Below are 18,787 nucleotides of genomic sequence, written 5' to 3' on the forward strand. Positions count from 1 at the left end.
AAACTTTATGCACATTTGTGCCACCACTACATGTCAGGTAATCTTTTAATCACCCCCGCTCACAGATCAAGGTAAAAAATCAAGGTCAAAGTTAAAACAATGTTTTTTTTAATCAACCTGTCCATAACTTTAGATCAGCTCAAGGTGATTTAAGGAAACTTGATGCACATTTGTGCCACTGTCAGGTCATCTTTTCATCCCACCAGCTCTCAGGTCAAGGTCAAAAATCAATGTAAAAAGTTGCACAAGGTTTTTGCTTGTCTGAACCATTGCTATGGATTGCTGTGTAATAGTTTTTCATCAGCATATTTTTAGTTTTGTTGCGGAATATTTGTCCTTTCTGATTTGCTCCGTCTACTTCCCGTTTTATTTTCCAAATTTCTCTGGTCATGTTTCATACCTTGTCTCTTACACTGAAATTCACTTACCTATGTGACATCTTCCGCAACATTTACACTATTTATTCCCATTGTTCAGGGTCAGAACCTTTCACTGTTCTGTTATTTATAGATACTTGTGTTCCTGCAAAGACAGATTTAGGTATGTTGGGGACATTTTGACCCCAGCGTAACTTTTACTATAATTAATTTCCTTATGCTTTATGGAAAAACATACACCCTTTTTTTTTTGAAGGATAAATAAAAGTGAATGTGTAAACGTATAAATACAGCTGCACACACAGAGAAAACTACTCGCACACGGCATGGATTTGTTTCCTCTGTGATGAGAGGGATTATGGGATAAAGGAGGCAAGGCCACCACAGTTTAGTTCAGTTTGGGAGCAAAGCTTCTCCCAGCAGCAGCACAATGACAAATACAGATGAATGTCTGGCTGCACACAGGGGATCTGCACCGCCGGTAACACCACCACCGCTGTATTTAGACCTACCAGAGCCTCCAACTGGGAATCGGGAGTTGCAGTATGTTTTTAATTTTTTTCTATTTTGGAGGACTTAATTCCTGCCAAAACAGAAGCTTTAAAGTAAATACCATGGATTGCATAAGAACGGAAAGGAACCCAGCTGTGGTGGAGGGCTTTTGCTGCGTTTAAGGATAGCCTGAACGTCAACTGGTTATTCTAGTTCGTTGGAAATGAATTGCTTTTCACAGTTTCTCGTTAATGGAAGCGTGGAAATGTTCTTCTTTTTGTCCGACTCTGATCAGGCTTGATATCCAAGGACAGTTTTATTGTCCGTATACTGACAATTTAATCTTATATACTTTGAGGTATGGCATGATGGAATGATGCATCCACCCCATGAACAGCACCACGAAGGGATTAATCGGCTGGATTGTTATGGCAACGACGTCCTTTTATAGTATGGATTTTTGACTATTATAATTGTTTTTGCTCTTATATAAATGAGGCTCCAGATATTATAACTGTACAACCTATACCTTGTTTTTCTAATTGAAATAATGTGCATCAACTTTTTATTTGACTCAACATGGTTACGCTGTGATTTTTGGAAATTTCTACTAAGATGAGAACACTTCCTTGACCTGTCTTGATCCGTTTTCCCCATCCCGAAATGGGCCCTGACACTGTTAGTGTAATCTGCAATAAGCGAGTCAGCTGTCACATCGGTGCTTCACAGTGCAATTTTTTGCATGGCGCTGCTCACAAGCCATCGATCGTCCAGCTACGGAATCAATGGGCTGTTATTTGAATTCATTCGATCGCACTAAGCAAAGCTACATCGTACTGAGCGACTCAAAGTCGCACTAATTGGACAGAGAGGATTCTAACCAGTGGTGCACTAAGTGTGTCTCCATGTACCTTTATCTGAAGTAGGGGGATTCAGGAGTACAAACACCTCACGGTAAAGCTGACACTATTGCCCCTGTGAAACAAATTCCATGTAATCCAGTCTTCCCATGCTTGTTTTCACAGATGGATTAGTAAATTGGGTAATTTTGGGCTTGAAAATCAGTGTAGTGATCCATCTTGCTTGTTTAATGCCATCTTTATTTAAGATTCTGATCCCCTTTTGTCTAAACATTGACCTCACTCAAGCACATTTATTAAGGCATTAGTTTCTAAAATGCATTCTTTTCTTTTCTGTGTTAGCCATAGAAATAAAACATCCGGCTGGCCGCCACCTGGCCCAGGTTCCTGGGGAGGGCTGCAGGGGTCCCAGTACAGTTGGGACAGCATGAACAATACGAGGGATGCCCGGGACTTCCTTACCAGGTATTTCTGATCATAGTCATGCTTTGCAGTTGCTTATTCTTGCAAGAGCTTAATTTGCACTGATGTCAAATATTTAAATGATTATTCTCGGGGCCTAAATTGTTGCAGCACTTTCTACTGATATTGAGCTTAAGTTTGATGTAGACGTAGCCCCACATTCTCTAGGGGTGATGTCTCACTATATTGCATGACATTGCAAATAGTTATTTTCAAAGTTTGACCGAAATGGCTACAATTTTGTCTTGTTTGTAACACATTGTATTCTCCTATTTATTGTGCCATATAAGAAGCCTTTTTTTCCCATCTGTACCAGTCCACAAGCATTTACCAGGTCCAGTATGCAGCCCTGGAATCTATGACCTATAAGCATCAAAATGTGATTGTATACTTCCTACTCAAAAGGAGCTCCAAAGACAAAACTGGAACAAAAATTAAATAAAAACAACAGCCGCATTGACAACCCATAGCTTCTTCTTCGTCTTCTCCTTCTTCTTGCTGTTCCCTCTTCAGGTGTCGCCACAGCGAGTAATCCTACATGTCACCTCTGTGTCCTCTCTAGCTACATCTATCTGTGTATATCTTCTCTTTGGTCTTCCTCAGTCTTGCTACGGCTGATTTTCATTCCTTTTCTTTAAAGTGCATCCCGCCACCTCTCCAAGTTCTCTTCCACCTGTTCCCTGTTCTCAACATGCACTGCCTGGCCAAAAAAACAGTTGCTACCAAAAAAAAAGTCACTAATATTTCGTTGGACCGCCTTTAGCTTTGAGTACAAAAAAACCCCAGCATGTACACTTGTTCTGATGTGAGTAAATTGCTCTTTACCACATGCAGACAGTGTCACACCCAGGGGCCACAAGGACACAAAAACTGGGTCAAAATCCTACTGAGAAATCACTCGCAACAATTTTCTTTTGAATAAACAGTTGACAAACATGCAATATTATTGCTACCCAGACACAGATGACTCGTAAATGGTATGAATGCAAGCACATGCACATCTACAAGCTACAAATTTGATGATTGGTGGCAAAGGAAGCAAATCTCTTACATCTGAGGACTTTGTTGAGCAGGGGAAGGGTCCCTTTAAAACAATGTCAATGTATCTTAGAAGTCATAGGTTCACCGTATCTCTTCAAGATCTATTTGCAGCTCAATAGATCTTTTGCATGTACAAAAATTCAATTCAATTCAAAAATACTTTATTAATCCCAGAGGGAAATGAAGTGTTGTCATAGCTCATCATCCTGGTTTCATTCAAGAGCTGTTATAGATGCTGATAGCTGTGGGCAAGAAGGATCTCCTGCAGTGAAGCTGAAGAATCTGGCCACAGATACGAATCCGTCCACCCAGATCCATCTTGTTGTCAGATCCGGCGGGCCTCTCGGTCCTCCTGGGCAGCAGGATTGCCCGAATGCCAGACAGAATTCCTCCCTGAGTGATGGTCACTCCTCCTAGCAGTCTGCAGAGCTCCACACGAGCCGAGTTTCTCACCAGCTCCCGGATCTCGGTGGTGAGGTCTCGAGCACCGCCGCCAGGTTGACGGGAATTTGTCCACGGCACCTCCTTTTCAACTCACGTGGGATTTGGGGCATCATTGCACCCTGTAGGTGCTGAGGGACGATCCTGTCCTTCTGCTGTCACGAGCCGTGTCTCCCACCAGTTCCAGGATCTGAGTGGTCAGGCACTCGAGCACAGCTGGCAGGCAGATGAGAATGCATCCACAGAACATCCTTCTCAACTCATTTGAGATTTGGGGCTGTAGTTGAGATATTATTTGAGCTTTTGAGATATTAATCAGCTGCTGTTGGTGGTAGAAAACTGCCTCGTTGCCATGGTTACGCATCATAACAAATGTCCAAAACTAAAAAAGTTTCAGTAAAAATCCTTCCAGCTGCACAGCATCTGATACCAGAGGAAACAGACATCCAAAAAAATGTGATTTACATCCAGAAAAAGAGGAATTAAAGTTTCCAAAAGCAAAATCTCAGAATGAAAGTAACAGAGCTGCTCCAACATGCAGCCACCTTGAAACAAAGAAACATAGTAAAGCAGCCACACAGAACTGTAACCATGAAATTGCATTAAAGCCACCGTTTAAGTTCAATCACCAGCTATGATTAAATGAGGAGCCAATATTTTCTCAGTCGCACCACTCATGCACAAAATACAGCCATTACATTTAAGCACTATGTCTCTGTAAATTTGTCACGCCAAAGCAAATCTTTGCATACAAACAGGCAAATGTTCAAATTGGATTGGAAATGAGATGCTGGCACGCAGAACTTAGGCACAAAGAGTTCAAATCCATTAAGATGCTTCGAAAGAGGCTCTCTGTAAGTGATAACCGATTTCTCTGGAACCCCCTTACCCCCACTTATCTCATCATCTTTAAGCCTAATTCTTCCTTTTTATGCAATATGTCAGTTTGATGTGTGCCATTATTTTACTGCCATTGTAATTCCAAGAAACACAATCTGCAAAGAGTTGTAGTTAATGTGACAAGCTTCCAGGCTGTGAAAGTTGTTGCAAGAGTTTTAGGTTGTCCTGGTCCTACTTTCAAGATAAAGGCTGCATTTTAAATGCGGGACAAGTAAGAAAAGGGGAGTGGGGAAGCATTTCTTGAAATAATGTGAACTTGCTTCTGCATTTCATATTGGCGTATCCAACAATGTTCAGTCAGGTCATCTGGATGTTTTTTTTTTTTTTTTTTGCTGAGACGTTTCATCCTTCATCCAAAGGACCTCTTCATTCTGAGGAGCCACCAAAACAAACGGATTCCCACAAACAGCATACTCCATAGTGAGGAAAAAAACAATTTGATGGTGCTAAAATGGCCTCCAGGGTCCGCCCGCTCCCTCGTCAACTCCTCTGAGACAGAAATTAGTGTTTTGGTGGCTCCTCAGATTAAAAAAGTCCTTTGGATGAAGGACGAAAGGTTTCAGAAAAAAAAAAAACGAAACTGCCCAGAAGACTTGACTGAACATTGTTGGATTTCATACCTGGATTATTGAGCATGAACTTTGGCATATTGGATTATGTTTTTACAAATGAGAAAGGACAGAGTTATAGTATTTGAGTCAAACCTTGTAAATGTTATGCACAGTGAAATATGTATTGATGGTTACTCTTAGCTACGACAGCAATAAACTTTAGCTCAGTATCTGTAAATATAACAAGCTTTTTGTTTCCTGTCGAGGAGCAAAGAGTGGACTTTGAAATACCTACGGTCCATTCGTCTGGTTCATCTTATGAGCTGGATAAGTTGAAAAATAAGTGAGATGCTGACTTTCATTTTGGTGTGTTGCCGCACCTTGGCAGAGCGCTCGTCTTCGGGGATGATGCGTGAGAGAAGCGCAGCGCTATGTCTAACTTCTTAGCTAGTGCGTCTGTATTGTGTGCATTTAGCATAGAGCTACGTCACTATGTATGTTTGTATGCAAACCGGCCACCCCAATCATTTGAAAAAACTAGGCTTTCTAGTTTTTCTATTGTTGAACTGGTTGAACTGTATAGTTTTCTCAATTATTATGGTGGCCAAAGATTAATCTATGGTGGCCAAGGCCACCATTGGCCACCCTTTGGTTCTACCATTGCACCCGAAGGGGGATATTTTTACTTCCTCTACTCCCTAGGATCTGTCCCGCTGCACTGCATCGGACAAGAAATAAATAAATAAAATGAAATAGCCTACCTCTGTTCTTCTAAACAGTGAACTCCTACCTAGTTCAATATCTTGCACCAAAAACATTAAGGTTTACATGCACTCCCTGTTCAATTCCAGTCCTGAAAAATGTCAAAAACTACAAAACATTCACTATTCAAATCCCTCAGTGAAGGGGACATTGACGTATGTTTTTCTTTTTTGTGTTTGCTAAGATCAACTATCTGTGGTGGCCATCTTGAATTAGGAAGTTTTAGTCAAAGATCTTGCACAAAGTACAACGCTTGGAGTATTTGTTGGGGATGATGCTTAATTACTACTATACCAAGCTAAATACCTGTACAATTGGTTAAAGCCATTCTTGTGTTTGGGAAAAAACATTATAGCCTGTTTTCCTTTGGCAGTAGGTAATAACCACCATGTACTTGGTGGTCTTGACTTGATTACATACGTTTACAAGATGGATGTTCATTCATTAGTTAACCTTGTCTGACATTGATCCCACTTCTGAACTCATTTAACGCGCATTATAAAACTTCCTCTGTTTTGTTCTGGACTGTATGAAATCTATTTTAACTCATGGTGTCTCTAAATCCTTTGTCATCACGCAATAAGAACAGTTATAATGATGCCAATTTAAAGTAACCAGTGTTGCTTATGTTTGAACACATTAACATCAATGGTTGACTTATATTTGCTACACTGCCCGATGTGACAATGGGACAGAAAAAGACAATTTTCTTGACAAAAAATGTGGGAAAACTGAGAAATAAGGTTACATTTATATTGTCTGGGACTTGTTTGACCATAATATAAGAAATATTGCATATTTTTCCAAAAATCTATTCTTGCTCAAATTGCCATTGGTCATACTTTGTTCCATAATTTCACCTAAGAAAATACAGACAATAATTCTGTGAACAACACCAAACTCACACTGTAATTCTGCACATAAGAACATTTATATGGTCTATTTTGACCAGACGGTGTTGCATAATGGACGAAATGTCTGCCAAGGGAATTTCTGAAGCTGTAAAAGAAACAAGTACTGTAGAGACAGGAAGAATTAATCCACTTCACTTAAAGTGTACAGTATATCACTGGTTAACTCACAGGCACTCTGAATTTTTATTTTCAGTGTCTCTGCTCAGACAGACATCTGAGACTCCGTAAGATAGATGTTATTTAATAATACATTAACATTTAAGTGGCACTCTAACAGGAAGTGCAATGACGAAGTATGGAAAAGAAAAACAAAATTTGAAAGTGTATTGAAAGTTTATTGAATTATTTGGGAGTTTTACAAAAGACACTCATATTGAATGTAAAAAATAAATGCATCTAAAGATACAGTAAGCATTAAATGTCTAGATTGCTTTCCCTGCCCATGCATCAAGTACAGTTTGTCTAACAATTTTCCAATACAGTAACTGGAAAAATCAAAGGCTTCAGATGTACACAGATCAAGGTGCCCTTAATAAAACAAAAGTACTCAGAGCAAACTTGTGTTACTTAAAAGAGTTTGAATATAAAGGAGTATGCAGAGTTTTGTAGTATTGAGACTATATTACGTCCTTCATTCGTTCATTTATTCTGTCAGTTCAGGATAGTGATTGGACACTGGAGTATATCCCAGCTGCCACCAGGCCAGAGGCACTGGATGTGCCCACAGTTCCTCAAATGACTAAAACAGATATATTCTCTGTACAGGTCAATTTAGAATGCCATTCATGCATGTTTTGGGACTTTAGAACAAGTCTGGTTTATCCTGAGAAACAGCTACCAAACTAAGCACAGGAGGACCTCAAGGATGTGCACTCGGTACCTTGCTTTATAGCTGACATGTGACTGTACTGCCAAGTCAGTATAAACTTTGGGGGTCAAACTCACTTACAAAGGGGGCCAAAATTAAAAACTTTTTCAAACTAAGGGCCGGTCTCAGAATCTACATTAATTCACGTTAGATACCAACATCTTTTCTTGGTTGCAGGTTCCTCAACAAGAGTTTGATTTGTCTCATTTGACGTTCTCGGTTGCACTTCTGACATCATAATAAAAAATTACAATTTTTTTTTTAAAGTGATAAAAGTATTTTACATTTAAAATAACATCTTGGGGGCCAGATAAAATACCGTACCATACCATATCATACTATACCAATTTATTTCTAAAGCACTTAAAATACAACAAGCAGCCGTCCGAAGTGCTGTACAAAATTAAAAACAAACAAAAAACAGTAAAAACAATAAAAACAACTATATATATATATATATATATATATATATAATCAGAACATCACAAGTAAAAGAATACAACATTAAGACAGAGATGCTAACTCACTCGAGGTTAAAAGCCAATGAAAAAATGTTTTTAAACGAGTTTTAAAATTAATTACTTTATGTAGGGGAAACAAATGGAGGAAAGGTTGTACCCAACCTTCTGAACTTTGCATTTATTTGATGATTCAAAGTGGTAACTGTTAGTATTTTTGTGCACAGACAATTATCAAGGTATCCATGTTTGCTTGCTTTTGCATCCATGTTTGTTGGACGTAACTAGGACCCTGTGTACACAATTTCATTCCACCACATGTACCATATGTGGTGCGTATGACAAATAAAGAAACTTTGACTTTTGTTAACTCACTATTTTATTCAAAATCAGGTACATTTATCCAAAGTATTACCATTCCAGTAGCAGTTAATGTCAGTGCTTCTATTTTAAATTAACAAATGTTGAAAAACTTTAGACACGTTAAATTTGCAATTTGGAGGATTTGTCCTAATGATTGCTTTTGGAGCTTTGATGTTTTTAATTAAATGAAATTAAACTCAGTTTATTTATATAGCGCCAAGTCACAACAAAAGTCGTCTCAGGGCACTGCACAAAAACTCACATATATATAAAAAGTTGATTAGTAAAAGTTCTCTATGTAAGGAAGCAGCAGACTGTGTTGAATCTTCACTTCATCACAGTCTCCCATTCTGAGTGAGCACAAAGGAGACGGTGGAAAGGAAAAACTCCCTTTTAACAGGAAGAAACCTCCAGCAACCAGGCTCAGGACAAGCAGCCATCTGTTTCAACCGGTTGGTTGAGAGGACAGGAAGGAGAGACAGACGAACACAGAATGACAGGTCCCAGTGTACTTTCTATAGGAGGAAAGATTAACAAAACATAAGATATAAATAATTACAAATACAAACAGGTTGAGTAGATCAAGTAAAGACAGCATCATAGAGAGGAAATGTGGTCAATTTGTCTGCAATTTGTCTTTGTTTGCAGTCTAAGCCTATAGCAGCATAACTAAGAGATAGCTGAGTAAACCCAAGCCAACTATAGGATTTATCAAAAAGGAAAGTCTTAAGTCCAGTCTTAAACTGGATAATGTGTCAGCCTCATGGACAGAAACTGGAAGTTGGTTCCACAAGAGAGGAGCCTGATAACTGAAAGATCTTCCTCTCATTCTGCTTTTGGAAACTCTAGGAACCACAAGTAAACCTGCAATCTGAGAGCGAAGTACTCTGTTAGGAAAGTATGGAACAGTAAGATCTGTAATATAAGATGGAGCTAGGTTGTTGAGAGCTTTGTAGGTTAGAAGTAAGATTTTTGAATTAAATTCTGGATTTGACAGGGAGCCAAAGCTAAAACTGGAGAAATATGGTCTCTCCTACTAACTCCAGTTAAGACTCTGGCAGCAGCATTTTGGATCAACTGAAGACGTTTTACAGAAGTATTTGGACACCCAGATAATAAACCATTGCAATAGTCCAGTCTAGACATGACAAATGCATGAATCAGTTTTTCTGCATCATTTTTAGATCAGATGTTTCTAATCTTGCAGGTGGAGGGAAGCGGTTCTGGTAACTTTTTTAATGTGGGGGTTAAAAGACATGTCCTGATCAAAAATAGCACCAAAGTTTTTAACATTAGAAATGTAGACCAAATTAATACCATTCAGAGGAAGTAAAAGGCTGCAAAATTTATTTGCAAGATGTTCAAGTCCAAAATCCACAACCTCCGTCTTGTCTTAGTTTAAAAGCAGAAAATTAAGGGCCATCCAGGTTTTTAAGTCTTTAAGACATGTTTGTAGTCTAAGTAGCTGATTGGATTAATAAGGTTTTATGGACAAGTATAACTGTGTATCATCAGCATAACAATGACAATTTATCCCATGATGTTTAATAAGGTAAAGAGTACAGGTCCAAGCGCTGAACCTTGAGGAACTCCCATGACTAACTTTGGTGTATGAAGATCATTTACATTTACAAACTGGAATCTTTGAAATAAATATGATTTGAACCATTTAAAATATAAATATAAACAGGATCACAATAGTGTGAATGCTTAATAAGCATACAAACCTGAATAGCCACAAACCCTTCGACTCTGTTGTAGTCCAGTTTGTGCAGAGGTACGAGAACCCAATACCTTTGCCAGCAGCTTTAATTATTGTTATCTGTACATGATGAATGAAATCATCACCTCTTTTCCAACAAGAGACAGTCCCATATTATCAGGGGAGTGGAGATGTCTATAATGAACTAGTCAACTTCAAACAATGGGCTTCTAAAGAGAACATATACATTAGATATAAAGGTTTGTTCCACTTTGAACATTAATTGCTGTGACGTGATGAAGTTATCAGTGCACTTTTGTTTGGACTAGTCTGCAGATTTTTATATGTCCTTAAGAGACAGTTTGGGTCAAGATTACAAATCTGAGGCTTTTCGTAAACGCCGCAATTAAGGCAGTCCTTAATTTAAAGCTTCATTATCGGAGCCAGAGCTGTGATATGTGAAAAGCAGATGAAATTTCTCAAATCATACATTGATACTTTAATCGTATCTAAATGAAACAAAGCTATTTGTACAAAGAGGAATTATTTAACCTTCCCATAGCTTGCACTTGGGCATGTTTTTTTTTTAATGTGTTATCGTTGGTAAGTTAAAGCTGTGGTTCCCAACCTGGTCCTTGTGGAACGCCATCCTGCATGTTTTACTTGGTGATTAACAGGCTTCTGCAGAACAGAGGGAAGTAAATAAGTCACTGAATCAGGTATGTTGGAGGAGGAAACAGTTGAAACATTCAGAATGGTGTTCCTCAGGGACCATAGTTGGGAACCACTGAGTTAAAGGGAAATGTCTCTGATTTTCCAGCCAGGGGTCCCAGAGCAGCTCCCTGGAGGAGGTCCATCTGGATGGTATCCCCCCAGCCCCTCGCCTGGTGGAGATGAGGCGGGATCCGGTTTTGGGCTTTGGTTTTGTGGCGGGCAGCGAGAAGCCAGTGGTGGTGCGGTCAGTCACACCAGGTCGGTGAACAAACATGCACGTACCACGAAACGTTGAGTTTTGAGCCAAACAGCTGCATTTTTGGGAGAAAGAAGATGAACAAAATGTTTGGGGTCCAGTTTTCCCCCCCCTGAAAATGTGTTGATAGAGAAATTGCTGCCAAGCCTTTTACACACTACTCTCAGCCGTCAGCTCCATCGGCTGCACACACACACACACACACACACACACACACACACACACACACACACACACAGTCCTTAAATGTCTCAGTCATCAATCAGAGCTGAATTTTAAGCACACAGCTGAACTAATGAACATTCAGTCTCGAGTGTTTGGCCAATGGAACAGGTATAGACGCTTGCACTCGTTACACATTACAAGAAATAAACACATCGTTTATCTACACCAGCACTCTGATATTTACAAAATGGTTCACTTACAGCCTTTAATTATTCACATTTCATCTTCAGCTCACAAACTAAAAATCACTTCCCAATGAGGCACGCTAATCGACTGTGGCTCATTTACATGTTTTTGTGCGTTCAGGTGGTCCGTCGGAGGGGAAGCTGCTGCCCGGCGACGAGATCATCATGATCAACGACGAAGCCGTCGGCTCGGCTCCCCGGGAACGAGTCATCGATCTCGTCAGGTAGATGCACGACCCTCGCGGACACTGCTGCGGTGGTTCACGTCCCCAAGCTGGTGGATTGGCAGCATGTCTCTAACGATCAGCACGTAAAGAAACAAACGGGAAGCTTTTTAAAAGCAACATTGTCCGACTTTTTGTGCACACGAAATGCTAAGAAGGGTAAAAATTGAATTATTTTTTAAAAAGTCCCAGCTATGTAGCAACTATTAACTACATTTTTATGAGTAACCAGTTTAATTTATTCTTAAATCATCTCTTTACCGCTGGCTGCAACACAAGCATGTTGGACCTCTTGCTAAACAGAGTGGTGCTTGGTACGGTAATTGCAATCTGTCCTTTTTTTTTTAGTTTTTTCTAAATATATCTTCGCTCAGAGCATCCAAGAGTTGTTTTTTCCAACTTCAACAGTCCACACAGGCCTGCTTCCAAAAGGCTTCAGGCTTGATGAGATGTCTATTTACAGACTAATGAAGCTGCTTTTTTATTTGTTGTTGTTCTTGTAAAGAGACGGGGTAGAGGCAGGGCAGCCGACTCGGGACCCGAAAGTCCCAGGTTCGATCCCCGGTCATTGCACATCTCGTGGTGTCTCTGAGCAGGACACCCTATCTCCATTTGCTCCCCGGGCAGCTTTCAATAGCTGCCCACTGCTCCACCTGGGGGTGGACGGGTAAAATGCCAATTTTGCCATTGTATGGAAACATACGATGATGACAACACATAACACATTATTATTATTATTATTATTATTATTATTATTACAAAGATGTACTTTCTAGTGGATTTTTGCAGTGCGGTCACATGGCGCTCCAATCTGGAGTTTGCCTGATTTATTTATTTTTTTAGGTCTTTTGCAGTTAAATGCCTGATTGGATTTGTCTTACAAGAAATTCTATAAATGTTTCAAGTTTCTTGACGTCAGATAGTTTTACCTACTGTCGTTTTTGTGATACACTAAGAACTGAGGCAACGGGATATATTCTTCTTCTTTTGGCCGTCCTTTTGACAGCAAGTCATCCACCTCCATCTCACTCTGTCCTCCAACTACCTCCATGTCCTCTCTAACTGCATCCATACATCTCTGTCTTTTTCCTGACAGCTGCATTTCTAACATCCTTCTACCAATATACCCACTGTCCCTCCTCTGGACATGTCCAAACCATCTCAGTCTGGCCTCTATAACTTCATCTCCCAGTTGTTCAACCTGTGCTGTACCTCTGATGATCTCATTCCTAATCTTGTCCATGTCACGCCTAAGGAGAACCTCAACATCTTCAATTCTGCCACTTCCGGTTCTGTCTCCTGTCTTTTTGTCCATGTCTCTGTCTCCAGACCATACAACATAGCTGGTCTCACCACTGTCTTGTAAACTTTTCCTTTGACCTTTGCTGACACACTTTTGTCGCAAATCACTCCTGAAACTTTTCTCCATCCACTCCATCCTACCTGGACTCTCTTCTTCACCTCTTTACCACACTTCCTGTTTTCCTGGACAGTGGACCCCAAGTACTTAAAGTCCTGCACCTTTGTGACCTCTGCTCCTTGTAGCCTCACTGTTCCACCTCCTCCCTCTCATTCACACACATGTACTCTGTCTTACTACGGTTGACTTTCAATCCTCTTCTTTCAAATGCATACCTCCACCTCTCCAAGTTCTCTTCCACCTGTTCTGACCACAGATCACAATGTCCTCTGCAAATATAACAACAAGATATTTCTTTCTTCTATTTTTCTTTAATTTATGTATGTACTTAAAAAAAATCTTAGCTGAGTGCTGTTGAGTGCTCATTCATCTTTCCAAAAAATCTCTTTTCTTAAGCTTGTGTCTCACGGCCACTGTTGTGGGGGGGACTTATGAACAACATTCACAGTACAATTTCTAAAAGGTGTTCGAAAGGTTCGCTTTGTTTCTGTGTATGATGTTTTTAGGGCCTCACTTTCATGGTAAAGGATATTTTGAACAAATTCTCTCCGAAAATAATTAGTCATCGTGGGCATTTGGAATGTGTTCCCTATATTTAGTTTCCATGAGTCTGAAACTGCAAGAAATGTGAAATTACTTTGAGAGCGAACTTCTGAAACCAAATGGTCAATGACTAAAGCAAAAAAATAAAAACAATAAATTTGCAAACAAATTGAGACATGATTGAGACTGTGTGACTAAATTGAGAATAATAAATTTGCACGTCAGTCTCTTCTGGATTACTGAACTTCTCACCCTATCTCTAAGGGTGAGTCCAGCTATCCTGCAGAGAAAAATCATTTCCACCACCTGCATCCACAATCTTACTGTTTCCACCCCTACGCAGAGTTCATGACCGCAGGTGAGGGTAGGAACGTAGACCGACCAGTAAACGGAGAGCTTCTCCTTGCAGCAAAGCTCGCTCTTCACCACAACGGACCGGCACAGAGTCCGCAATACTCTGGGAGCAGCACAGATACATCTGTCGATCTCGCGCTCCATTTTTCCCTCACTCTTGAAAACCTCCAAGATACTTGAACTCCCCCACTTGAGGCAGAACCTCACTCCCAGTCCCAACCCGACGAGGGATATTCCAGCTGGAGACCATGGCCTCAGATTCTCATCCCAGCCGCTTCTGACCCGGCAGAGCTGAGGTTCACGGCACGATGACGCCAACAGGACCACATCATCTGCAAAGAGCAAAGATGGAATCTTGAAGTCACCGAACCGGACTCCCTCCGCCCCCTGACTGCACCGAGACATCCTGTACACAAAATGTCCAAACAGAATCGTGACAACAGCGCACGATACATGACATTATGAGATTATTTTGAATTTATTTGCTTTAAAAAAACAAAATCAAGGTGACGTTTCATTGTTCATTTAAAACAGTTTGATTCATTTTTAGCAGCAGCTTCTACAGTTATCACAGCACAAAATAAATACATACATTAAATACCAAAATTATCTAATTAAATCTGTAATTGCTATTGCTCCTGTGAGATTTTGAGTAATAATCGTTGCAATTAGGCTTCTGCCAGGTGTGGCGCCATTATTTCCATTTGTCTGCTTTTATTCGTAGTTAACGCAGTAAAGACGCGTCTTTAAATGAGCGAAGCTTGTCACGAGCGAATCGCATTTCCCGGAATCGTTTATTAAATTGAAAATCTAATGAGCGCGGTGATGAACGCCTCTGGTTTTAACTGCATCACCCGAGGTAATCGTTTTGTTTTTGTTGTTGTTGATTTCCTGCCATTTTGTTGACTTTGACTTGTCTGCTTGCTCCAGGAGCTGCAAGGAATCCATCCTGTTGACCGTCGTTCAGCCGTATCCTGTGAGTACACGAAGCGTTCTTTGCAGTTTAGAAACAAAAAGTTGATTTGTATATTTTTTTATCACCATGTTAATAATCAGTAATTTTATATTTTAACAAATGTGTCTGATATGTTGATTATATTTATCTATTTAAAAAAAACTTATTAAAACCAAATAAATACCGCAGATTTTAGCATCGACCCAACTTCTAGAGTAGTACGAGACAAAATCTTCGATGGAATGGAAAAGATTAGGGACACGAACAGGAATCAAATTTGACAATCAAGTTTATTTTATTTACAAGGTTTGTTTTGTGCTGTAAACCCTGTGTTCAAAAACAACCATCGTCCATTCGTCTGTCCCTGCTGTGAGCATGATATGTTGGAAAACGAGTGAGGTACCCACTTCCATTTTGTTGTGTGGCTGCATCTATGCGTAAGAAAAATCCCTGCCAAAAATTGGGTTGCCACGTCAAAAACCAAGATGGCCACCGTCGTATATTTCTCTGTGTAAACCGGCTACCCCTGATCGTTCGAGGAAACTATGCTTTCTAGCTTTCTAACTTCGTCAGGCCAGGACTCTGCGGTCTACACTCATCTCCAGGCCAGCGGTCACTATTTCAGGGATGAAGATGTGCACATCCTGGATAGAGAGGAACGATGGTTTGAGAGAGGAGTAAAGGAGGCCATCTTTGTGAAAAGAAACCGTCCATCATTAAAGTGGTGGAGCCTCTGTGTTCAACTGTCCCCCTCTTACAATGCTGTTATTGCTAGTATCACTCCGCCCCCTGTGAGTAACAAGCGGCCATCGGGGCACTAACGATCGGTCATTAGGCTGATGGTCCTCCTTGATCATGTGAACAGCTAGTTCTGAATGTCACCAACAAACTGGTTGTTCCACTATGAGAAGGTTCTGTTTATAAGACTGAGTTTGTTGCAGCTCCTCAGACTGACAAAGTCTTCTGGATAAAAGATGAAATGTTTCAACAAGTATTGAATTTTAAGTTTAACTTTTTTTTTTAAAATAATTTTTGAATCTGTCCAGAGGACCTGACTTAACTCTGTTAGATTTTTCTTACCTGGATTATTGAGCATGCATCAGGACATGCCAGTGTTTCCCCTACTATTATCCAGGCGGGGCGCCCTGCCCCATTACCGAACTTCGTGCACCCCTCCCCGGCGTAACGCTAAGCTAGCGGTGTTCAATACAAGCGCACTAGCTAAAGGCAGCACTCAGCACTCTTCCCTCATGCTGAACCCCTCCGCTCTAACCCCCCACCCCCACCCCAACGCTCAAAAACTGCCAGTCCAAACAGCACGTAGCTCAGCTGTGTCCGGCAAAACACTAAGCTAACTGCATGCAGTTGCACTAGCTAAAAAGCTAAAGGCAGCGCTCAGGCCGATTCTTCCCTCACACGGAACCCCTCAGCTCTACACCCCCCCCCCCCATACTCAAACTGACAATCCAAATAGCACGCAGCTCAGTTGTGTCCCTGTTCCCATCCTCTACCCCTGGTGAAACACTAAGCTAGTGGCGCGCAATACAGGCGCACTAGCTAAAAAGCTAAAGGCGGCACTCAGGCTGACTCTTCCCTCATGCTGAACCCCTCAGCTCTAAACCCCCCACCCCCCCAACTGCCAATCCAAATAGCATGCAGCTCAGCTGTGTCCCTGTCCCCCCCCCCCCACACACCCCCACCACCACCACCCTCCGGCGAAACACTAAACTAGCGGCGCACTAGCTAAAAAGCTAAAGGCGGTGCTCAGGCTGCCTCTTTCCTCACACTGAACCCCTCAGCTGTGTCTCTGCTCCCCCTCGAATAGTTCCAGTCCAAACAGCACACAGCTCAGGTGTGTCTCCCGCCCCCAATCGAAAAAAATCACGGACGAGATGAGCGCCCCACCATGGCAAGTTATCTAGGGGAAACACGCGTTCTAGTTTCCATATTGCTAAAAGGTATAGTTTCCTCCACTGAGCAGGGTGACCCTTTTGGTCACTGAAGATTAATCTATGGTGACCATGGCCACCATTGGCCACCCCCTGGCTCTGCCATTTCCCTTGGTGGTGGATAAACTTGTTCTCTCCACCTGCGAGGATCTGTCACTCGGCGCTGCCTTGTACAAGCAAAAACTCCTATCCACTTGAATATCTTGCACTAAAAACATTTAGGTTTACTTAAATTCCCTGTTCAGTTCCAGTCCAGAAAAACACTCATCTCCAAAACTACAAAACATGTACTCTTCAAATCCCTCAGCGACGGGGGACATCGGTGCACCGCCATTTCTTTTTACTTTGCAGGAGCAAATTATTTTACGACAACTTTCAATAGACCTTGACATTGAATGTTTTATTAGACTTTTCAAAGTCAAAAATAAAGTTTGTCTGAACGCATTTAATTTTTTATTTTATTTTTATTGCTGTGGAATATTCCATCTTTGGACATAAGGGGAAAAACTAAAAAAAAAAAAAACTGCAGCCATTACACTAAATTTGGAAAGTTCTCGTGTTGACAGATATGTGTCGTGGTTGAAATAAACGTTGATGCTTTTTAAAATTTTTTTTTATTTATTGCAAACTAACGTCTGCATTCAGTCATGTTGTCTTCTTCCCTCCCGCTGTCTGCCTCTCCTCTTCCTGTCTCTCCCTCCATCTCTCTCGCTGTCTCTCTCTCTTTTTGGACGGCTGCCTTTCAGTCTCCTAAATCAGCGTTTATCAGCGCAGCCAAAAAAGCCATGCTCAAGTCCAATCCGGTCAAAGTGCGCTTTGCTGAGGAGGTCATTATAAACGGCCAGGTTCCAGTCAGTCCTACACACACACACACACACACACACACGCTTATGTATGACCTATATAGGCAATGCCAGATGGTTTCTACTTAAGACAGAGTTCAGAGAATAAAAAAATACACAAGACAATCACAGAAATGAGACATCCTTTCACGTATTGAACTGAAACTCTGCAATGTGTTTTCGGCAGAACCCGGTGAAGGACAACTCCCTCCTGTTCATGCCTAATGTCCTCAAGGTGTACTTGGAAAACGGGCAGACGAAGTCCTTTCGCTTCGACAGCAGTACCTCCATCAAGGTGCATCTTCCAGTGGCGCTTCAAGAGTTTTGTTAACGGGGTGACCACGTGGGGTGGGGTGGCACTGAAAAGTCTGTTACAAAAGTCTGCTACTACCACACCGAACTATGGACCGATAATTGACTCCATATGTGTTTCATTTTGTGTTTGTTTGGCAAATAATTTAATCAAAGATCTGTTAGCATTAGCATGCTAATGCTAAGTTTGCCAAATGTTAGTGTTAGCTGTTAGCATTAATAGTGTGTTTGTGACCATTCTCTGCTACTACTGCACCAAACTGTTTGTCCGATACCTGACTCCATATATATTTCATTTTGTGCTTAATTAGCAAATAATTTAATCAAAAATCTGTTAGCATTCGCATGCTAATGTTGTTTGCCAAAAGTTAGCGTGTTAGCTGTTAGCATTTATAGTGTGTTTGTGACCATTCTCTGCTACTACCACACCAAACTATGGGCCGATAATTGACTCAATATGTGTTTCTTTTTTTTTGTTGTTGTTTAACTGGCAAATAATTAATAAACAAAGATCTGTTAGCATTAGCATGCTAATGCTAAGTTTTCCAAACATTAGCATGTTAGCTGTTAGCATTTATAGTGTTCTTGTGACTATTCTCTGCTACTACCACACCAAA

At 40.8% G+C, this 18,787-nt stretch overlaps 1 protein-coding gene across 1 annotated transcript in view; it reads left to right on the forward strand.

Moving 5' to 3' along the window:
* The first annotated feature begins 2,115 nt into the window (after nucleotides 1–2,115).
* Nucleotides 2,116–18,787, forward strand: part of LOC119428830 (FERM and PDZ domain-containing protein 4-like) — a 30,085-nt gene continuing 13,413 nt past the window's right edge. The window contains exons 1-7 of the mRNA XM_037696519.1: nucleotides 2,116–2,194; nucleotides 11,012–11,163; nucleotides 11,693–11,795; nucleotides 14,285–14,298; nucleotides 15,039–15,088; nucleotides 17,763–17,867; nucleotides 18,046–18,153. Of these exons, the coding sequence (XP_037552447.1) occupies nucleotides 2,157–2,194; nucleotides 11,012–11,163; nucleotides 11,693–11,795; nucleotides 14,285–14,298; nucleotides 15,039–15,088; nucleotides 17,763–17,867; nucleotides 18,046–18,153 (570 nt within the window). The 5' untranslated portion in view covers nucleotides 2,116–2,156. The remainder of the gene's footprint in view (nucleotides 2,195–11,011; nucleotides 11,164–11,692; nucleotides 11,796–14,284; nucleotides 14,299–15,038; nucleotides 15,089–17,762; nucleotides 17,868–18,045; nucleotides 18,154–18,787) is intronic.

The sequence above is a fragment of the Nematolebias whitei genome, chromosome 23, assembly GCF_014905685.2.
Source record: "Nematolebias whitei isolate Nwh7 chromosome 23, NemWhi1, whole genome shotgun sequence".
NCBI classification, from domain to species: Eukaryota; Metazoa; Chordata; class Actinopteri; order Cyprinodontiformes; family Rivulidae; genus Nematolebias; species Nematolebias whitei.